The sequence below is a fragment of the Hibiscus syriacus genome, unplaced genomic scaffold (genome assembly GCF_006381635.1).
Source record: "Hibiscus syriacus cultivar Baekdansim isolate YM2019G1 unplaced genomic scaffold, ASM638163v2 tig00110213_pilon, whole genome shotgun sequence".
NCBI classification, from domain to species: domain Eukaryota; kingdom Viridiplantae; phylum Streptophyta; class Magnoliopsida; order Malvales; family Malvaceae; genus Hibiscus; species Hibiscus syriacus.
In genome coordinates, this window is record NW_024062630.1 from 1,094,096 (window position 1) to 1,118,571 (window position 24,476).

The 24,476-nt window shown below is 32.6% G+C and overlaps 2 protein-coding genes and 1 pseudogene across 2 annotated transcripts; 1 reads left to right on the plus strand and 2 right to left on the minus strand.

Annotated features, from left to right (window-relative positions):
• The first annotated feature begins 13,312 nt into the window (after window positions 1-13,312).
• Window positions 13,313-14,659, plus strand: LOC120113677 (annotated as a pseudogene).
• A 3,149-nt stretch (window positions 14,660-17,808) lies between these two features.
• Window positions 17,809-19,793, minus strand: LOC120113840 (lycopene beta cyclase, chloroplastic/chromoplastic-like). The gene has a single exon (XM_039134891.1). The coding sequence runs from the start codon at window positions 19,518-19,520 to the stop codon at window positions 18,009-18,011; it is 1,512 nt and encodes a 503-aa protein (XP_038990822.1). The 5' UTR covers window positions 19,521-19,793; the 3' UTR covers window positions 17,809-18,008.
• A 993-nt stretch (window positions 19,794-20,786) lies between these two features.
• Window positions 20,787-24,476, minus strand: LOC120113841 (triacylglycerol lipase SDP1-like). Its single transcript, XM_039134892.1, has 4 exons — window positions 22,787-24,476; window positions 22,147-22,290; window positions 20,892-21,900; window positions 20,787-20,857 (listed from the first exon to the last, which is right to left on the minus strand). The coding sequence occupies exons 1-3, from the start codon at window positions 24,203-24,205 to the stop codon at window positions 20,920-20,922; spliced, it is 2,544 nt and encodes an 847-aa protein (XP_038990823.1). The 5' UTR covers window positions 24,206-24,476; the 3' UTR covers window positions 20,787-20,857; window positions 20,892-20,919.

Consider the following 24,476-nt stretch of genomic DNA (forward strand, 5'->3'; position numbering starts at 1 on the left):
ACGCCTAATTTGGATCTTATAACTTTTAATAGGAATTTAAGATATTATTTTTTTAATAATCAACATGGTTTAAATCCTAATATCCTTTCCCCGTACCCAACTATTCAATGTACCATTAAGAAAAGTTCATCCAAAGAATAAAAGGGTGTCAAGTTGATGTCAAAGTAGGAACAAGTACATGCACCAAAGGCAAAATAAAATGATGGGTAAATTGGCGACATCACATTGTTTTGTTTGAAAATGAAAGCAATCAAATCAGGATGATTTTTCACAAAAAGTGATGTTCCAGGCTGCTTAGATTTTTTTAAATGGATTTTTTTTCAAAGAAATTATGATGATAATAGTTTTTTTATAATCATTTTATACATATTCAATTATTAATTAATTTAAGTTTATGTCATTTTTAGACACAAAATTAAGAAATATACATTAAATATTAAATAACTATTTAAATATATAAAAATATTTAAATATTAAATTAATATGAATAAAATTATTTAATAAATTTATATCTCAAATAATTAGTCATATAGTTACAAATATAACAAATAAATCAATAAAATTCATAATGATATTTTAATCCAAAATGATAGATAGACAAATATCTAATAAGAAAATCCGTTATTTTAATTTTCTATGCCAAATATTAATCAACATTAATTTAGTCTAGAAAATAGAAAAAATTATGTTTCATTATTATTTTAATATAATAATGCTTTCTCTTAAAATATATTTAATGAATAGTAGTAAACTCCGACTGATGAGACACAATTGAAAACTTTTCCGATAAAAGAGCAAATTTTTTAATAATTTATAAATATTTTCAACTTTTAATTTTTTATATTTATAATTTATCATTTTATAATTTTTGTAATGTTTACTTATTTTTCATTAATAACATTTTTAATCTTTACAATTTTTTAATAATATTTTTTTTAATTTTTTTATTAAAGATTAAATAAGCCTTCGAGTTTTTAGTTAAGATTAGTCATGCTCTTGAATTTGATTAATAAATTAATTATGAACTCAAGGTCGATTAAACAATTAATTTAACTCATTTACTACATCATCATTCACATGTAAATTGCTATCGGTAACAATCAACGTTTAATCAAAAGGTAAAATTGATGTAATAAAATGACTTTGAAAATAAAATTAATATAATTAAAAGTAAAAAAAATATTACTAGAGATGAGCCTACGTTGTAGGTGGGAGGAGTGTCCCCCAAACATTGAAGGTTTAATTGTTTTTAATTAGATCAAATATTTTTGAAATCATTACAATTAAATCATTTCTCCTCCTAAAATTTATTGATTTAATTATTTTTTTAGGACCCTTTTGTGTTTTAAAATGAAATTATGTCTTGACCTCCAATTTTTCTAGTTTATTTATTATTTAAGACCCTTCAATTCTAAAATTAGTGAAATTAAATCCTTTAAATTTTATGGTTTATTCAACATTAAAGATCCTATTTATTTAAAAATTGAACAACTTACCCCTCATAATTCAATCCTAACTTCATAATATTACCCGTTTGGATTTACAAACTTAAAAATTACAAAATTGGAAGATACCATACAATAAAGAGACAAACATCAAAACTGGTAATTAAAAATAACATAACATCAAACTCTACAGGTCGGAATTTGGCAGCACATGCAATCTCTTTTCAATGCTAAATAGACACACCCCTAACAGAAAGTTGAAGCAAAACATCAACATCCCCCATATGTACAACTATCAGCCAAATCAATCAGAAATAAACATGAGTCACGATCGAAACAAGTTGCCATCAGTTCCCGCCTTGGCTATCTCCTTTTCAACAAACAACTCTTCCCTGGAGTAACCAATTCGATATTCAATCTCATACACCAGATAAAGATATTACCTGCCATTGAGAAGAAGCAAACAACTGCAAACCAGTTTGAATGACAATAATGCCAATATATAAACATATATATTACTGTAGAAGTCATTGTCTTTGTTCAGTAGTTTCTTAGGGTTTTTTTGAAACCCTAATTAAAGAATTCTACAAGTTTTTAATTATGTTTAAATAAAACATTTTAGTATTTATTCGTAGGTTCTCCGGTAATTTTTGTTCTATTCATTAATGATTTCATACATTATGATCTCAGTCTTCGATGTCCTGGGGGGTTAGTTTTGATTGGAAGATACTTAAGGTGTTTCAGCTTACAAGAGTCTTCCATGAACTTATGTTTTAAGGTATGCCCACCCCAACACAATCAGTTTCCATATTCTACAAGTTTTTAATTATGTTTAAATAAAACATTTTAGTATTTATTCGTAGGTTCTCCGGTAATTTTTGTTCTATTCATTAATGATTTCATACATTATGATCTCAGTCTTCTTCGATGTCCTGGTGGGGTTATGTTTGATTGGAAGATACTTAAGGTTGTTTCAGCTTTACAAGAGTCTTCCATGAACTTATGTTTTAAGGTATTGCCCCACCCCAACACAATCAGTTTCCATAGCTCTAAATCATATGCCATGTAGTAATGGTGTTGAATTATTGTAAGAGTTCACGTGAACCTGTAAATTTTCATTTGTGTCCAATTCATTCATGCACCCTATATCTGTTGGAAATATAGAAATATTCTAGAGATTTCATTCCATTTAATTTGTCTTGGTTTTATTTATTTATTTATTTGATTTTTTTATACCCGTAAGAGGACGGAGTCATGATTGAACTATGAGGACAAGTTACTTAAATTTAAAATAGATAGGGTCCTAAAATATAATTAAACCATAATAATTAAGGATTTAACTGCAAGAACTTAAAATGTAATTAGACCATCAAAGGCGCTTCACCTATAATTTGGAAAGAGCAAAGACTTAAGTGCAATGATTTAAAATTTTCAGTGACCTAAAATGTAATTAGTCCATCAAAGGTGCCCCACCTGTAGCTTGTGTGAAACAGTTGCACTCTCTGTTTTGAAAACCGGACCGGACCGGCCGATTCAACCGGTTCAATCGGGAATCGTTGCTTAGTCCGGTTCAATCTAAACCGGTTGAACCGTTATTAGTAAACCGGCCAGAACCGCTAAACCGTTCGAACCGGACCGGCTAAAAACCGGAAAAAACCGGAAAAAACTGGGATTTTTGTTTTTTTAAAAAAATTAAATCAAACAACGTCGTTTGTTAAACGAGCCAAGTCGAACTCGAGTATTGCTGAGCTCGACTCAAACTTGAAAACTTTAAAAGTAAGCTCAACTCAACTCAAACTCACAAGCTAAAAATTATCAAGTTCAACTCAAACTCGAAATATAATATTGAAACTTGAACTCAAAAAGGCTTGAACTCAAAAAAAAAAATTAGAAGCTCGATTGAAGCCTAAAATTCGAGCTTGATTGAAGTGAAAGAATAGTTATATAATTATAATTATATAATTTGTTATGATTTTTAACCCCAAATTTATTTTTTAATTATAGTTATATAATTATATATTATTAATATGTTTACTTTAAATATTATGTTGTAGTTAATTGAATCATTTTGTTTCACTTGATTTTATGGTTTTTAACATATATGTTATGACTTGCTTTGAATATGACTTGTAATATAAAAAATTATTTTTTATTAAATATTTTTGATATTTTTATTTAATTTTTTAAATAATTATGACGTCATCCGGTTCTTCCGACCGATCGGACCGATTCGACCGATTGAACCAATGAACCAGTAACATGACCGATTCGCTAACCAATCCGGTTCTGAAAACCATGGTTGTACTAAAATGGTTCCAAATGCATAACATGATGAATATGTTAAAATATTATAATAATCATCTGCATTGTTCTTTTCTCTTTCCGTCTTTTTGTTTAGATAAAATAGCCTCAGTGACCGAAAATGCCTTATAATATACGATTTTAACCAAATTTTTTTTAGATTTACCAAAATGACCAACAAAATCGCAACGCGAACTCTAATTTTTCAACTCAGTTTCCAAATTCGCAACGCGATTTTAAAAAATGTGTTGCGATAGTTAAAATGTGTTGCGAGAGTTTGAAAAACGTGTTGTTGCGATAGTGAAAAAGTGTTGCGATAGTGAAAAATCCAAAATAAGTTTATATTTTAACTATTCCAAATTCACATGGAGTTTGAAACAATAAAGAATGTGTTGCGATAGTATAAAAGATTCCCAAGCCATTTGTAAGATCTTAGTTTGAAACAATAAATAATGTGTTGCGATAGTGTAAAAGATTCTCAAGTGTTTGCAATGCTCAATCCCACATAGTATTAGAAACACTATTGGGAATGGGTATTTAAGGCTTGGATTTTCCACTTCCTTGTTGAGTGGAAGAGAATAAGGGGACTATCGCACCGTCGTCGCCGCTGTCCCGTCTCGGGTCGTGGTCGTGGTAATACGTCTTCGACACGTCCGCGCAGATACTATCTTTTTAGAGAAAATTCTTAAGAAACAAATGCAACGTGATAATTTGAACTATCGCAACGCGAACTTCGACTATCGCAACGTGAACTTGGACTATCGCATTGCGATTTTGTATTATCGCGTTGCGATAGTCAGAACCGCGTTACAATAGTTAGAACCGCGTTGCGATTTTGTATTATCGCGTTGCGATTTACATATTCGCATTGCGATTTTCTAAAATCGCAATGCGATAGTCAAAATCGCGTTGCGAATCTGGAAATTGATTTGCGATACTGGAGATCGCGTTGCGATTTAGAGATCGCATTGCGATTTTGTTGGTCATTTTGACAAATCAAAAAAAAGTTGGTCAAAATCGTATATTATAAGGCATTTTCGGTTACTGAGATTATTTTATCTTTTGTTTATTTGTGTGGAATTGGACTATAATAGAACGAGATGCATAACATGATGATTATGTTAAAATCTTATAATAATAATTTGTATTCTAGGTTTAAATGTATTTCAAAGTGTTATATATATTAGAACTTTTATAAATTAATATTTGATAAATTAATAACACCTGTAAAATAATAATTTTGATAAATTAATAAAATAATTATTTTGAAAGATCTTTATATAAATTAACGGTCTTCTCAATATTATAAATTAATAATTCTATAAAGTCTTAATACAAAAATAGATGTACAAACTATACTCTAGTTAATTTTAGGTGTCTAAAGGTTTTACCTCAAAAACTAATGTCTAATATTTTCGACGTTACACTTTTAAGTGTCTGAGCTGTAACGATCGTTAAAATACATTGTTATCTGACACATGTCACACTTACATAATTTTTTAGATTTTTTTAAAAAAATAAATAATAATATTATTTAAAAAATAAATTTTTTAACCCTAGTTAACATCCCCGCCATCCCTTCCAGACGGCGCCATCCCTCGCCTCTCGCCTCCCCCATGTCTGACGTTCAACAAGGATTTAACAAGCTATTGTGAACACAAGAATTGAATAACAATCCTCGTGTGAACGCAATAATTGAATTTACAACGCAGTGTAAAAGCACAAATGACACCCGTTATCGAAATTTTTAAAATATTATAATAATCATTTGTATTTTCTTTTCTTTTCTTCACAAATTTGGTCAAGGAAAATGCTTCTGGGTCAAATATGCAAGTTTAAATGTATTTAGAGTGTTATATGCAATATAATCTTTATAAATTAATACTTGATAAACTAATAATTCTTCTAAAATAATAATTTTTTTGGTCCCGACTTGAGTACAAAGTTTAAATTAATAATTTCAATAAATCAATAAAATAATAAATTTTCAAAAGACCTTTATATACATTTATAGTCTCTTCAATATTATAAATCAATAATTTTATAAAAGCTTAATTATAATGACTATTAAAATAAACTACTATCTAACATTTTTAAGTGTTTAACGTTTCTAACGTTACATCTTTAAGTATCTGAATTGTAATGACTATTAAAATAAACTACTATCTAACACATGTCACACCTATATAATTTCTAAAATTTTATTTTTTTCAAAATAAATTAAAACATAATTTAAAAACAATTTATCTTTTTAACCCTACATTAACATCCCCGCCATCCCTCGCTTCTCGCCTCTCGCATGTCCCACGTTCAACAAGAATTTAACAAGCCTAGTGTGAACACAATAATTGAATAACAATCCTGGTGTTAACACAGAAATTGAATTTACAACGCATTGTGAAAGCACAAACGTCACCTGTCGTGAAATTTTTAAATTTAGGTTTAGAAATTTTGGGGTTTGGGGTAATGGAAAGGATAATGATCGGTCAATGAATGAGCATTAACAAGTAGTTGATCTTTCGAGGATAGAGATAGTAGTAGAAGGTGACCGACGACGGTCAGAAATGAGTTTAAAATTAAGGATTTTAAAAGTTTGGGTTTTTTTTTGTGATTTTAAAGAAAGTTGAGGGGTTTTTTAAAAAAAATTAAAATTTTATTTTTTTATTTTAAAATATTTTTTTAAAGTCTAACACGTGTCACATAACATTTAAATTTAACGTTAAACGTCTAAAAGTATAACGTTAAAAATATTAATCACATGTTTTTAACGAAAAATTCTTTATCCACGCAAAGTTAACGTTGGTTGTTAAAAGATCACCATCGATGCACATTTTTAAATAAAAGGCTCATATGACTTGGTTCACATAATCTTATTTAAATTAAAGATAAAAATTATCTGCACTTGACCTATAAAATTTTAAAATTTAGTAAAAGAGAAATGTATTGATTTATTTTATTTATGAAATTTGACAATGGTTTTTTTTCTTCAAAGTATCACGTGTAAATATGTTATTCACTTTGTTTCAAAGTTTGATTGGGGGGGACATCAAAGTACTTCATTAATGTTGGAATTAAGGGGGAAATGACATATTGCTAATTATGTTTGTTGGCTTCCACTGATAAAGCTAAATATAAATTGTCTTCTGTCAGCAACGGGCAACTTCGATAATGGAATTAGATTTAGTACTAATTAAAAAATATTTGTCTTTGGTTTCTATATAAGTAATAGTTTGAATATAATAATTTTCTTATTATAATAAATTTTGAGGTAGTCTAAATTATTTTGCAATGATTTGAATCTATTGAGTGTTTGAAAAACTCATATGTAGTGGGAGTTAAGGACCAAAAATTCTAAGTATGGAACTTAGTACTTGTCAAATTGGTGGTGGAGCAAGTTAGGTTCCTGCGAAAGAAAGATGGAGTGGTGCGCAAGTATGAAGGCCATGTATCTGTTGTTTGGAAGATGGGAAAACTTCTTGCAAGATTAACTCGGCTGCATAGATGAAAGTTCACTCAGTTTCCCATGTAAACAACTTGAAGTGGTTCTATGCAGATCCTATTTATGCAAATCCATGGAAGGCAATCAACATAAACTGCTATCCCAGAGTTGAGTAGAAAAGATCCTAACTAAAAGAATATTCCTTGTGTCGAGAAAGTGTATACACCAGTACCTTTGTTAGTGGAAGGGCTTAGAACCTGAGGAAACCCATTGAGAGAGAGATAGTGAACTTAGGTCAATTAAGTGGAAGATTAAAGCCAAAGTGAACAGTTATAGGAGAGGATATCATAGCCACCCTTGTATAGGGCCGTGATCAGAGCCCATAGTAAAGGGGACCGAGGAAGGGTAGTTTTTTTTTTTTTTTTTGTATAGAGCCTCATGGGAGGATAGTTATTACTGGGTTGGTTCACTGGGTAAGTTATTTGCCATGGGACATCATCGAGGGTTACCCCTACAGTCCCAACGATGACGTGGATGAGTTTTTTCTTTTTTGGTAAACCTTGTTTCGTAATGATTTCTAAATAATAAATCCAGCTTCCCTGCTGGGAATTTGAGGTTTGCCTAGCTGCATTCGTCGTGTTGTACGGTATCAACTTTGGCTTCAAAACTGGTTTGCATTTCTTTCGACAGGTTATTGGGATTGTTAGTTTAATTGTATGAGCGCTCATCCATATGTTGCACAAGTTAGCAACCGACCAAAGCTAATCCATGTCACGCTATCTGGTCATCAGACATCAATGTCATGTTCCTTAATTGGAGATGCACAATCAAGTTTCGAGATCGCACTAAACCTTCTAGTTTAAGCAATAACTTCTATAAAATAACTATTAAACTAGCTTTGTTATATGGTTCAAAATTTTCGGGAAATAAAAAGATGATTAGATTAAGAATTTTGTGTAAGGTACTTATATATACCCTTTCAAAGGTGGCTTCCCTATATGCATCAAACTTTTTTGTTTTTAGCTTTCTTTCCTTTCTCTCTAATAAGAAATGGAAATGTTAGCGTGTAAGTGAAGGCCTATCTATGTTTAAGAAAAGAAAATAAGAAAATAGATTTTTTTTTGGGGGGGGGGGGGGGACTACGTGACAATTAGGAAGAGAGAAGAATTTGCAGTCAAAAAGAGATAAATCTATGCCCAAATGGATAACTGATATTGTGCAGGGAGATGAAAATGGTGGCCATTCATGGCATCCATTGCTCCTACTATAACTAATTTATTCTCTTTTTTTAAGCTCGAAAAACATAAATATGGGGTTTGAAGACCCTGTTATTCTGGTTTATCTTCTTTGGGCCTCTTGACCTCTGTACCCATCTCTTCCTTTTAATAGAAGTTCATGTTTAACAAAAAGAAAAATGTCTAGAACCAAGATTTTACTTTACAAGAATAGCACGCTGAATCTAAACTTGCTCCCAGCTAAAGATTCAAGAAGAAATAAAAGAAATTCAGCTTACATCCTTGAAGCAAGTGTATACCAACAGACCGGTGGAGTTCGGATTGTATCCTTTCGTTTATGGTAGCGACGCATAGTTCAAACTGCGGTGACGGTGAAGGTTGGGGCCTGAGACGGAGACAAGGCCAATAAAAGGAGAAGGATCATTATCAAGAGTGGGACGAAAAGAAGCATCGACGGCGGAGGTGGCAGAGAAGGCAAAAGCAGCGGCAGCAGAAGCAGCAGGGACGCAGCTAACGCCATCATACCCATCATGATCCATCTCATGCTCCGATAATCCTATGATCCACGACTCGGTCAAATGGCACTAGATTTCCCAAATCAAATCCCGCCTTCTCAGCATTCACAACTTCTCTTTCTTTTTCTTCTAATTGCTTAGCGTTTTCTGTTCCTTTTTTATCATACAAATTGCTCAGCGTTTAAACAATTGAAAACTGTATTTAATATACTATACATCTATAAACTTATAGATATCCCCAAATATATAACTTAAAATATTAACAATAAATTGATCTTATATGATAAAATATTATTATTTTAAATAAAACCAAAACTTAAATTTGAGCTTTATAAATAAAAAATATCTCATAAAAAATTATTATACTTAATCTGAATTACTATTAAAATAATTGATATTTATTTTTCAGTACTGACGACGCTAGAAGCGCTACTGCCACATTGTCATTACAAGTGGGCGTACCCCACTCATTCGTTTTGTGTCTCAGTTCAATTAACTGAAATTTGAGCATTTATTTATTGCCAATTTCTTACATATAATATTACAACTAAGTTTAATCATCACGACTATGAATATATATTTATTCCACTTTTGTATTTATTATATATATAATATTAATCAATTAAATTTATAGTTTGTTTATAAAAATATTATTTCAATTGTGATGGATATTAAATTTTAAAATCTATTTTAAATTGTTTTTCCTTATATTATATATATAATAAGGTAAACACAAACAATTAAGAAACATTGACGTGGATGCTGAGTTGGGTAGCTACTCATTTGAGACACCATCATCTACATTTATATGGTAATTATGTTAATGTTATCTGAAAGTTTTATTTAACTTGACTTTTCCATACACATAAAACAAATTATTCGTTAAAGTTAAGCAATTATATGGAATTACATACATATAATAAAATTCTTTTTTTCAAAAAAATAAAATTCTTATTTATATGAAAATTGATATTAATATACTATATCAAAGAAAAAGGATTGCTTTAATAGTTTACTAGAATTATGCCCACACTACATAATCAGCTAAATTACCTGCATATTTATATGCGTAATTTAATTATTGGTATAAAATTTGAATATAATATTATATATGTTAAGAAATTGAAGCCTCTACAAAAGAAGAAAAGAAAATAAAATATTGTACGTAGATGGTCTGAAATTTGGACACGTGGCAACACGTTTCGTCATATATTATATTATTTAATTAATTCTATATGATTATTTTTAAAATAGGAATATTATGTGAAAAATATATAAATAATATCGAACTGAAACGTTTTTGGCAGAATAACATTTCTGGACCTCTATTAGTTATGTCAAAATTTTTATTTCAGTTTTGATAAATTGATTGAAATATGACAAAACAATAATGATGGTTAAATTTATTATTAGTAGTGAATCACATGTTGGGGTATTATCATAAAATTCATTTTCAACGATGCGTTTTAACTATCAATTTACATCCATCTAATAATTTTAAAGTAATGTAAAATATAAAATTTTTATTTCGTATAAATAAATTATAATACTCTTTCTATATAAACACTTAATTGACATTAATTTTCGACAATTGTTTTTTAACCACCCACATAGTAGGTGTACCCTAATCCAGTATTGGTAATATTTGAGCCATGTACCCTGTTTCATCCATTATGGTAATTTTTTTTGAAGAACCATTATTTTAAAGTTAAATATAGAGGTGCATACATGAATCGAAAACCGAAAATAAGAAGGTTTTAGTAAAGTTAAAAATAGAGGTGCATACATGAATTCGTGGCAGTCCAAGTTCCACTTGTATTTGTTGTCTGGTTTTAACTGGTTTTAGGACATTATCATTGTCACGTCCCTCTGGAGAAACAGTGAAAATATGACTTTATGATCCACGTTCATGCACGTAGTTGAGTGCTCTTCCCTTTCTCACTGAATTTTGCTGCTCAAAGCTTTAATCAATTGTATTTACTACAAGGTTTGAATATTCATTTGACTCCTTTAATTATATTAAAAATACAATTAAGTTTTTATTTGAGAAAACATGTTGAAATTCTCTAATTGCATCAGCGTTAATTGTTCAAGTCTTTTGTCTGCATCTGATGTTGTCCCTTCCTCTTATGTCTGACACGTTTATCTTTCTTCGGTTAGAATTGATGAAAAATCAGAAAAGTAGAAGAACAAAATCTATGTAATACAAGACGAGGGATGTACGTAGGACCTTGCCTCCGCAAAAGCCAATATTGAAGCCAGTCATCATGTGCGCCAACATTAGTGGTGCATGCTTACTTGAATTTGGACTGTCCCCAAATCTCAAATCAACAAAAGTAAACAAAGATAAAAGATGCATGCACACCATCAATACCTCAATTTACAAAAGCTAATATCAAATCAATATTGACAACATCTTTGTAAAATTAAGGACTAGCCATTCTTTAATTGCAAACGGATAAGATAAAAGTACTTGGATATTTGTTTTAGGTTTAATATAAAAATAAATGTTTAAATTATTTTTTTATTTAGATGTATAAATTATTTTTTAATTAATTTAAGTGTTTAACGTTACAAACATTATCATTTTAAGCGCATCAGTCATAAGTCTAATGCCCGTTAAAAAAACACATTAAGTGACATGTGCCACATTTATATAATTTTAAAAAATTTATTTTATTAAAAAAATTACAATATTATTATATATTAAAAAACATCTAATTTCTCTAAAATTAAAAAAAAAACTAAATCCCTATAAATCTCTAAAATCATCCCTAAATCCCTAACCCTACCAGCTCTTTTGTCGGCCAAGACCACTGTCGCTACCCCTTGCCATCTTCTTGGTTAGGCATCATCATATGCGACGTCGTGGTTATTGTTAGAGTCGTTGGGTCACCTCAATGTCGCAATTTAGATTGTAGTTTGTTAGATTTGATTCGTCGGTTGGGGCTTCATTGGGTGGTTGTGTCGTCAGTGAAGGTTCAACTGGGTGAAAGTTTGGTCTGTGGAAATGGCGGTAAAGGGCGTCGATCAACGTGTGTATAGGGATTGGAATTAAGTTTTTCAAAGCTTTTGAGATTTTTTTAAGATTTTTGAAAATTTTGGGGTTTTTTATTTTTATTTTTACTCTAAATAAATTTTTTAAAATTATCTAAACACGATATGTGTCACTTAACAGAGTTTTTTTAACTATAATTATGGTCGAGACACTTAAAATGATAATATTTGAAACGTTAGACACCAAGATTGATCGGAAAAAAAAATTAGGCACCTAAATAGAAAAATGATATAGTTTGAACACTTACTTTTATATTAATCCTTGTTTTTATCGATATGGATACATTTTTATGTCGGTTGCTAATGACTGTTGTATATCAACTATATTTCCTTTTTTTTAATAGCCTAAGGTAATTATAAGATAATATATGTTTAGAACATTTCTTAACTATAGATAATGTAAACACACTTACAAAAACAACTATTTGAACCCATGATTTTTAGGAGAGAACAACACTCCCTTAAACTACCGAAAAAGGTGACGAATTCATATCTACTACATTTCCTGGATGCAAAACATATTAAAAAGCCTACATGTCACATGCGTTATAGAAAATTATGGATGGATCAATCGAGTTCCCTTATATAGAATTAACAGTCTGCTTAGAAATCTTTACAACTTCCCGATTCAACCAATACCTGCTTGGTTACCAAGCTCCAATGGTAGGTGCAAAATCTCAAATACAAATTGAGAAATAAGCACCGAACAGCGACACAAGTACCTTGTAAAACCAGCCACCCAATTGCTACAATCATCACGTATAACTCCTCCAGCCGCTGCAACTCCATCCCTCCCTTGGTTTTGTTATAATATCCTCTCAACCTCATGACTGCACCCAACACTACCTCTTGTGCATTCAACAAACTCCTCCTGCACTCTGAAAAGACTTTTGCACAAGCCATTCCTTCTCCACGTTATCAACGTCAAAAACTCTCTTGTTATAGTATAATTTATCTTTGTTGAGCAAAACAAGTATTATTACCTTCCAATACAAGCAAAAAAGAGTAAAGTACAGACTGCTATATTTGGATCAAGTTAGCCTTACAGCTAAAAGGAATATCAGTAACTAGAAGAAAGTGCTTTAACCCACAAAGACTTATTCCAAGCTTCATGGATGAATTCTTAATAATAAAGCATATAAATTTTGAATATTATACCAATTTGTTACCACAATAGAGTGATGGTATCAATTCAAACGCAAATTATGCTTTAAACTCAGCAGCTTGGAGCCATATCTAGATTTCCATCCTTGCCCGAGACGGAGAAATGGCGATCAGGATTCATCAGGAAAAGGTGTGAGGAATTTATATACATCGGTCATGAATGATGTCCGAAAACATCAACAAGGTCCGTCGGCATCGTCCCAAAGAACCAAACCATTGATACAAAAAGTTTCAACAGTCCTAAAGGACATGAAGTCGGATTTTAAGAAATGTTTCGAAACGAGGCTGGTAGCACTCGGCCCTTTGCATCACGGTAACCCCAAGTTCGATCGTGCGGAGTAGTCGAAGCTTAAATTCGCGGCAGTCTTCATATTCGAGAACGAAACAACCTGCGATGTCTTGTTTGGCAAGATTATGGAAGAGATACAAGATTTGAGGAACTGTTATGATCCGAATGAGATTGAAGACTACGATGACGAAAAGCTAGCATGGATGCTGTTCATAGACGGTTGTGCGGTATTGTGTGCCGTGCACTACGGTATGAAAGGCGATTTCCAGAAGTTGAATACCAAAGCGAATCTTCTGGTATTTGCACAACTCGATTTTTTTTTGCTCGAAAACCAGATTCCTTACAGGGTTCTGCGGATACTGATTGACTCAGCCATTGAACCCCAAAAGTGGAAACAGTCAATCACAGACTTCATCAACCGCAACCTGATGACAAACATACACCATGATGAGCACAAGAGCCAAATGAATGCAACGAAAGGTAGGGAAGATTATGCTCACCTTCTGGAACGGTTACGGAAAGAACTCTTAACAGGGGACGACGAAAAAGATAAACAACACAGTAACATGATCGGTCGGATGCTTTTGAGGTGCGGCGACGGTCGAAAACATAGGATTCGAAAAACGTTTCGCAGCATCAAGGATCTTAAGGAATCAGGGATTCACGTTGAGCCGAACAAGACGAATAGCCTCAAGAACATTTCATTCTACTGCAGATTCCTAGGAAAAATAACGATGCCACGTCTCTTGGTGGACGACTCGACGGCCGCCATGTTCATGAACTTGATAGCTTTAGAAATGTGTCGGCCTGTCGGGACTTCGACAACGAGTTTGAGGTGACTAGTTACTTATGCTTCCTTGACTCTCTCATCGATACGGTGGAAGATGTTAAGGAGCTGAGAGTCGCCGGTATGCTTCATAATTACTTGGGCAGGGACGAAGAAGTGGCCGATCTTTTTAACAAAATAAGCAGGGATTTGGTCCCTGACCAGGATAAGTATTCGGGTGTCGTTAACGACATTCATAGGTTCTGCAACAATATATGGACGCCGGCCGTGGCACAAGTCTATTACAGCCATTTTAGTAGCCCATGGACTTTCCTTGCACTCTTGGGTGCCATTATAAGCCTTCTTTTCTCTGCTACTCGGGCTTATTTATCGTTGCCGGGGAACAGACCGGAAAATGAGCGGAATCCTTGAAACCAGTCCTCCTTTCTTAAAGTGTGCTTTCAATCATCTGTTTTTTATTTTATGCAATAATCTTCCGCTTTTTATTACGGTAATTCCCTGCCTCCATTGTTGACCAGCGTTGTGTGCTGCAATTTCATATTTGGTTCGTACTTCATTGTATGAAAGAGTTGTTTGGTTTCGTGCTGTAATTCTTTCTTCTTTGGTTTAATTTGCAACACCGTTTAAAAATTATTGGCTTGTATATTGATTTATATTGGCGATGAATGTTGAAGTGTTCGACTCAGATTATTTATTTGGGGAGAATACGTCATTCGATTCGGATCACTTAAGAAAAACATGTTCGATTCGGATCACTTAAGAAAAACATGTCATTCTTAATCACTAGAATCATCAGATCATCATTCAAGGAGCATATGTAGTTCTTTATTACAAAAATCACTTCTTAAATTCTACTGTTTTATTTTTTTTTATTTAATTTGTACAACCATTTTCAAAAATAAAAATGGCTTTTGCATATTGATTTATTGGTGACGACATTTTCAAGAGTTTATATTTAGGATAAATTATTATAAGAATCAATATAATCTAAATAAATAATTATGATAAGAATCAATTATTGCACTAAATTAACATACTAATAATCGAATAAATCTAAGAAAACTCTCACATAATTTATTATATTTAATAAAAGGGTAAACTACACGGGAACCACCAAACTATGGTCAAAAATCATTTTGACCACCAACGTTTCAATTTAATCAATCTTACCACCCAATTATTTAAATGCTTCAATCAAATCACATTCCGTTAATTTTTAACAGATGTGGTGACGTTTCCGTTAATAAAATTAGTATAATTATATATTTAGTCCATATTATTTATATATTATATCAATTTAGTCATATATTTAATAAATTAAAATAAATTTAATATTTGAATCAAATTGTGTCACGTGCCACCATTTGGTTGGAGGGTTAAATTAATTTAATTGATTTTAATTTAATATATTTATTTTCCACCAATAAGAGGGTGACAATAAGATTAGATTCAGGGTGGTATAGGTGAGCAACCATACACTAAACCAACGAGCCAAGGCTACTTCTTGGTTGCAAATGACAATATGTTGTATATATTTGACATCATTTTGTATTAATAATTAACTTAATTTTATAATAATTTATGTATTTTTAATAAAATAATTTATGTATTTTAACTTTAAAAATATATTTAATTTTTATCTTAACTTATTCAATATATTTTTATCAAATTAAATTAAAATATATATTTTATACTTGTTTTAATTAAAAAAATTTATTCTTATCTAACTTAAAAATATATTTTATTTCATCTTTACTTTTAAAAATATAATTTTATTTTCATTTTAACTTTTAAAAATGTATTGTATTCCTACTTTAAATTATTAAATATGTTATAATTATATATTAACACAAAAATATTTTAATCTTATTTTAGCTTAAACAATATACTTTATTTTGTGTTAACTTAAAATGTATATTTTATTCTAATATATATTTTATTCTTATCTTGATATAAAAAATATATTTTATTTTAATCTTAACTTTAAAAATATATATTTTATTTTTATCTTAATTTAAAAATATTTTTAACATATATTTAATAAGTTAATGTAATAATAATAATATATATATGGAATATATTTAAATTAATAAAAAATAAAATATATTTTTAAAATTTAAGATAAGAACAAAATATATTTTTCAGTTAAAATAAAAAAATAAAATATATTTTTAAGTTAAGCTAAGAATAAAATAAATATTTTTAAATTAAAAATAATAATAAAATATTTAAAAAAATTAAATTTAGAATAAAATATATTTAACAATTTATAATAAAAAATATTTTTAAAGTCGAGAATATAAAATATTATAAAATTATTATTTTTGACACGTATCACTATTTGATTTGAGGATTAAATCTATTTAATTAATTTATTTTTAAATTTATTAAATAATATTAAGGACTAAATATATAATTATACAAATTTTATTAATGGACACATCACCACCTCCATTAAAAATTAACCGCCGACGGCTTGATTGAAGCATTTAAATAGTTAGGTGGTATGATTGATTAAATTGAAATGTTGATGGTCAAAATGATTTTTAACCATAGTTTAGTGTTCCTCAATGTAGTTTACCCTTAATAAAATTACAAATACATCAGTATTACTCTCTTGGTCATTTTAAAGAGCTGAAAATTATATGATTTGACAAACAAAACCATGAAGGCTTTCATATGTGAATAAAACATAAACTAATTTAGGTTATTATTTTTATTTGTCTAGTGAGATAGGCACTAGATTCTTTAAACAAGGTTGAATGTTTGAATATTGATGTTTGTGAATGGAGCAAATTGAGTTGGGAGAGTCGTCATCGCCTCTGCAATACCCGATCTGGATTAATCGATCAATATAACGGATATCAGTGATTAATTCAAAATTTTTGAGGTGTAATTATTTTACAACAATAAATCTTTGATCCCGAATTCAAGCACTAAGAATGTAAGAATATGAACATTCAATGTTAAATGATTGTAAGAAAAAAAAATATTTGTTCGTCAACCTTTAGGAACACCATTAACCTGAAAACTCGGCATATACAATCGAACAATCCTTGTTTCACATATAACATGCTATAGAAAGTGTCATAAACCGTATCATAAACCAGTCCCTGTGAAAAATTTAAATTCTTATATATTTTAGATAATTTTTTTTATATTTTTATTGATAATTTATTTTGTCCCATATAATTTTATAAACTTACTCCTTAAAATATTTATAAGTCTACTCCTTTCCATAAAATTCTTCGTCCGTCTTGATAATAGGTTCTTACGTGCAAGGACAAGCAAGCTTAATTGCAATTACCATCTAAAGGAAAGAAAAAGCAATTTGAACAAGTGATTTCCAATATTTCCAAGCTGTAATATCAGCCATCTGCATTTTAGAATAATTTGATACGTAGACACCGATGATACTGATTAACCATGCATAGCGATGAATTCTAACATCTCCATTAACAACATGTGTCATAGTTCACCTAGCTCTTATGTGCTTCTTGCTGCTACTACCTGAGCTAAGAGTGTGCAACATCGGCCATTGGTAAATATATGGAGCTAAATGCAGGAGACCATGAATGGCCTGATAGAACAACAATGTTTGTGTACATAAATGAAGAAATCTAATAATATTGTGTTCAGTAAGAAATTACAGTGTCCATTCTTCCTCGTAAATTAACTATCATGATTATACAGTATCAACATTTATAGGGGGAAAACTAGTAAAATGAAGCCCACCAACAAACTTAAGCATGAAATAAATGGATATCCTGATCATCTTATTCTGTATCTTGAACTAAATTATTGATCATGTTGGCCAAAGGAAGAGTTCCCTTGGCCATAATCTCTAACCTGGAAGTATTTGAGGCATGATAGAACAGGGAAAACCCAAAAGTTATGAGTTCTGGAAGAAACAACCTAGACGACAAGAATCCATGCCAATAATGGGGTTCCAGATCAAAAAATGCATCGAAAAACCTTCTTGTTGCCGGTAAATCAAGCTTTAGAAGAATATCCATGCCAAAACAGAAGAACTCTCTTTGTCTCCTTCGTTCTATGGGCCATAGATCTCTCCATACTTCTACAGACAACTTGTTTCCCGGCAAGTTCCTTCCAGGGTCAAGGTACCGAACTATGGCGTCTGCAACAATTGGAGCAGCTGCAAGAGTTCTTGCAACCATATACCCTGTTGAAGGGTGCACCATCCCAGCCGTGCCACCAATTCCCACGACTCTTTGAGGTAGCACCGGAAGAGGCCCGCCCATTGGAATAACACAATGCTCGTCCTCTTCGATGCTAGTAACTTTTATTCCCAGGTGCCTTAACCTGGCCACCATTCTCTCCTTGATATCATCCATTGGCACCCCCGGTCGAGCAACTAGAGAAGTTTCCTCGAGAAATATTTTGTTGGATGAGAAGGGCATTGCATATAGAAATGTGGGAATTCTACTATTTCTCTCCCTCAAATCCTTACAATTGGCAAGATGTGAGTCTCTCCAGTCCATAAAAACCATCTTTTCTACATCGAACGGGTGTTCTTCCACCTCGGCTAAAATTCCATAGGCCACTTGATAGCCTGGATTATAAGGCTTATCATACTGAACAAGGCACCGAGAAAATCCGGTAGCATCGAGAACAACGGTAGCCTCAACCGTGGCACCATCATTGCAAATCAACAAAGACTTTGATTCCACATGAATAACCTTAATAACCTTTGCCTGGTGAAATTTCACACCACTAGATATGCACTTTAGCAACATTTTGGACTTGAGCTGCTTCCTGTTAACCCTTCCATAAGGTCGATCGAGATGTTTCGTTCTTCGGTCATCGATATACACAACAGCACCGGACCAAGTAGTATCAAGGCAATCAAGCAAATCCATAGCTTCGAATTCATCCACCCAAACACCATAGTTATTAGGCCAAATCAATTTGGGAGATGGGTCAATCGAACACACCGAAAGCCCCGCCTGTGAAACCTGTTGAGCAACAGCAAGACCAGCAGGGCCACCTCCAACAACGGCTAAATCCACCACAGTACCCTTTGATGGATCAAACATAGGAAGCTCAACCTCTAAATTTTCCTTCTTAGTTTCTGGAACCAACTCTAAAAGAGCACTTCTACTCGCCTTAACCTTAACACAACCATTATCATCCCTACCACATCCCAAAAAGGATTTGTTGGGACCAAACTTAACCTCCTGGATTTTATTAAAAGCTTTCACAGAAAACCCATGGATTAGTAAACGAGAAAATTCGAGCTTGCTGTGCGTTCTAAGTAAAGTATCCATGGAATTCCAACAAAGGGTCTTCTAATACCTTACTCAAATCCAAAAAAGAAAAAAAGAGTTTCTCCAAAATCACTTCTAGATCATTACTGCTAGAAGTTGAGATTACAACATTGAATCTGGGATGAAGAATGAGAAGAAAAGACTCACCAAAACAAGGATATGAATTGAAGAAATAGAGAGAAACTTGGGGTATGCCTCATTTGTGTAGCTTCATAGAAAGAGATAATTGTAAAGCTTTGAGTGGTCGGCTCTCACGACACTGGAACTGATGTGGATTTCCCAATTTTTTTAAATTTTGGATTAAGTACACTATATGTCACTAAACTATGCTAAAAAGATTTGTTTATCAATTAACTTTCAAAATTTATAAATTATCATTACAGTTTTCTAACAATTACAAAATAATCATTATATTTCATCAAAATATTATGAAATTATCATTAAATTTATCCAAAAATTACAATTAATTGTAACATTATAATGATGTTTTATAATAATTTGAAAATGTTGAAAATATTAATGACTAACTTATAATTTTTAAAAGATCAATTGCAAAATTTATTTTGATATAGTTCAGTGAATTCTAATGTACTTTACCCTTTTTTTCTTTGGAGAGTGGAGAGACCATATACATTTAGTTTTATGGATGCACGAAACGCCACGTGTCTTCCTGGATGCCTTAGATGACTAAGATTATTGTCTGAAGTCAGAAAGTTGTCGACATCCAAATAGTTATCCACGGTGAGGACATTAGAGAATTTTATACGTTTTTATTTGGTGAATATAAATGACAAATTAGCGCTAACCAAATTGTTGTTATTCATTAGAGATCAAAGTTCAAATATTACAAATATTTAAAATAAATATGATCATGTATTCACTTCAGATTAATAAAAAAATATAAATTAAATTATTATTATAAATTTAAATTTTGATTATTATGCGTGTGAATAATATTTATTTTTTATATTGACAGTGCTCAACTAAAATGATAACCGACTCATCAATATAATAATTGTGTTAGTAATAGAATGAATATAAGGGGCTAAGAAAAAACAACTGTAATGAAAATTAAGTTGCTTTCCCAACAGTAATTTTTAAGACGGGATGAAATTGACCACAAAATAAATAAATAAATAAATATTGCAAATATTTTTAGTTATACAAATTTACAAGAGTAAATAAAAAATTAATCATGGTAAAATTTCTCACCGACTCATAATGCAAGTTGCCAACAGCTAGAAATTGATTAATTGACGGTAGTAAATTTTGCGCCTTTTTTTAGTTGGATATCCCACACATTAGCAAAAACTTCAGCTTGACATTAAATACGCCAGGGAAGGGAAGTACCCCAAAAATAGCCCTGCCAACTTGGCAAATATAAAGATTGGTCTTGAAGTTAACCATCTACAACATCACCTTGGTTATCACCATCATGGATACTATTGGGATTTTCAGTAGCAACTGTTTGATTCAGGGTGTTACCGGCATTAGCATCATCGTCGCCATATTCTGATACCGAGCTGTCATCCTTCTCTGGACAATCCAGTTGCAGACATTCAGCTACTTCAGTGCTACAATTTTCTGAACTGGGGCTTCTACTTGAGGGTGCCAAATCTTCTTTCTTTACGACATTGAGCATAAGTCCGTTAAGGAACCTTTCAGGCTGCAGGAGATCACCTTCATAGACCATAATGCTTGAACCATTAATCGGTGGTGTATTCCCGAAATCCCTATGACCGAACTCGTGTTCTGAACCTCTATCTGTTGTTGTCATCCTTGGGCTGTGACTAAAAGAATCCCCACCACCCAACTGAAATCCAGGAGAACTAGGATGAGTCATCAGACCTTTGTTCGCTTCAGCTTCGGCATCTAGATTTTGAAGAAAATCAATTAACAAATTTGCAGAAGTTGTCCTCATCAATGGGCCACCGGACCTTGTCCAAGAATGTACGTTTACACTTTCAGACTCACTATCACTTCCATCATAGGCACTGCGATGGGCTCGCAAACTCCTGCCAGGTGGCATTCCTGACGAACTCCCTACTCCATGATGCAAAGGTTCTAAGAGATCATCTTCAAGGGAGCCTGTTGAGTTTTCTCTAGCAATGCAATTCCAAGAAGGAATTCTCTTTGAAGCACTGAATCTGGCTGTGTTGGTGGGTCCATGAGATGAAGCAGAAGCAGAAGCAGAGGCAGCTCTATCAGCGCTCCGTTTAAGCCTACGCATGTGATTAAGAATTGAAACACACTCGTCAAGGACAAGCTCAATGCCACAGTTTGCTTTCATAGCTGAAAGCTTCTCCCAAGTGCATCTTCTCCCTTGGTTGGCTGCCTTTTGAAGCTCCACAAGAGTAGGGTTTTGAAGAATTTTCAAGTACTGTTAATAGTTAAAGCCATAAAAAAAATTCCAGTCAGACACCATTGAAAACATTATCGAATGATATGGATACGAAAAACAGCAAAGATAGACTCGGTTAATACATAAAACCTGAAGCTACTCTGCCCATTTCTCAAATAAATACAAATCTAGGTTTGAATGCCACTAAATGGCAGTGCTCAAGCTTTCACCACTTTCTAATTTGAATGTCACCGAAGGCAAGCCTTAAAGTGATTTTGAAGGTACCTGATAAACTGTGGCTGGCATAACAACAGTAACATCACCTTCCCAATCTTGAGCAAATATCTTGGCAAGTCCCCCCATCCGAAAGCCCAGTTTGAGTATTTGACTACATCTATGTTTAACCTCCATCTCAATTAGGTGAGCAAGCTACAATTTGAAACAACAAAACTAGTTTATTTCAATTCAGCATGAAAATAATAGGACAAGTAAACTTACAGATATAGTAATGACTAACAAGATCATAATACATAAAATATTTCAAATACAGCCATAAGCATTCTTTTAGAAGCTTCTTTGTTAAACCATGACGGAAAACCTCAGAAATAAAATGTAATGCTGCACATACATATCATTTGTTCCTACGTAAATGCATTACCAACACCATGAATTTCTATGAATGACTCTGCAGCACCACTTGCCCATATAAAACAGCAGTTGACTGAAAACCTTGTCTGATATCACTATGCAAAGTATAGGACTAGTTACTCTATTAATCATTAGATCTATATGACGGTGCATGCCTATGCGTCAGAGAGAAACTAGAAGGCCATGGTGGTTAAGGTCAGAGATTTATATTACACAATGATGAGAAGAAAACATAAACCAAAAGGATTTTTTTTCTTTCTTGACCATATACAAGTACCTTTGCTGCAAAGTTACCGCCAATGGCTCTAGCAAACTCCTTCATCCTCAACCATGGTATGATATGAGGGTTTGCCTGACTCACAATGAAATGATTGACATTGAACAGCTCCTTCAGTTGCATCATAGGTAAATCAACCTCCAAGCTTCCATCCCTCCATCGACGAGCAGTTGTACTAGAACCCTCTTCAGGATCCAAATTAAAGGGAGGATGATAAGGAACAAGTTCTCCACTCCTATCTTTTGCCATTAGCTCCTGGGCTTCAAAAAGGCCGGGAAAGGCACAAGAAGCGCTTACAGCACTCCATATGACAACATGAGGTGAAGTCAAGTAATTAAGGCATCTAGGCGGCTCATGCTTCCTCGGAGAGCAAACAGTTATCCCAAGAACCCGTCCAGTCATATCATAAGCTTCTTGAAATGTAAGATTACTTGTGAGGTGTCTTAACATCCATTGCATGTGCCTGATCTCATGAACAGCCCCTTGTCTCATGACCCTCCTAACAACAGCAAATATTCCACCCAGCTGATCATAAAACTGCAACGAACACCAAGAGTCTTCAAAGAAACTTTGCAGCTCAGGCCATGACCTGGTGCCAACAATTGCACACATAATGGATCCTACACTAGAACCAGCAATTATCCTGGGTAAAAGCTTATGCTCTACTAGTGTTTTAACGACACCAGTATGAAATGCTCCAAGAGAAGCACCCCCACTTAAAAGCAAAGCAGTTCTACCAAATGCATGCCTCGTTTCATGCATAAAAGCAAGCTTCTCTTCCAAGGAGAGCTCCTCCGAATCAGATTCACAAACCATTCTCAACTGAGTCGAGACCTCATCAATATAATCCTTGATGAGTTTAGGCACCTGAAGCCTTCCTTTATGAAGCTCAGGATTACACATATTACCAAGATTTCGTATAAGATCAGCTCTCATGCAAAAGATTATATCTCTCAAAGATCCGTCTTCGCGACGATGTCGGAGCTCCTGAAGCTTGTTTCTCACAAGTTCCACGTCATAAAAATTCGATTCGTTCATCTTTGGGGTCTCTTTATCAAGCATCTTAGCAGCATGAGCCCACTCTTCATATGTCAATGCAGTTCTCATCATATTTCTCCAAAATTTCCTTCTATAAGCCATTTCAGCCCTCAATTTTACATTTGTGTATCGTTTCAACAAAAATGCAATAATTGTCACCAATGCCAATATCCCTTGTGGATTTCGGGGATGCAACCATGATAGAATGGGCGAAAAGAAGTTCTTACATCTATAGAACAAACCCAACAACACACGAAATATTTGATGCCTGAAATGTGACATTGACTTACACAACAGGATCCTAAAAGCAATCGTTCGACCAATTATTGTCGACGGACCAATCGAAAATGAATCAACACTGGCCTCATTACTTATATCCATAGCTAGTTTACAATGTTATTTTCCTGTGTCGGGACGGTTTGCTAATTGGTAACAGTCAGGAACTGGGACCGTATAACAAATAAGGAACCAGAGAACGTTGATCTAAGATAAATATAGGTGGTCAGCAGACAACAAATGCTCTAAAAGGGTATGAAGAAATAAAATGAATGGAGACAGTATTGGCGTTGTTTTGCACCAAATTGAATTCAGAAGCACTAAAGATCAATGAGAAACTGATCCTATAAGCCTAATTTCACTTCCTTCCATTGTA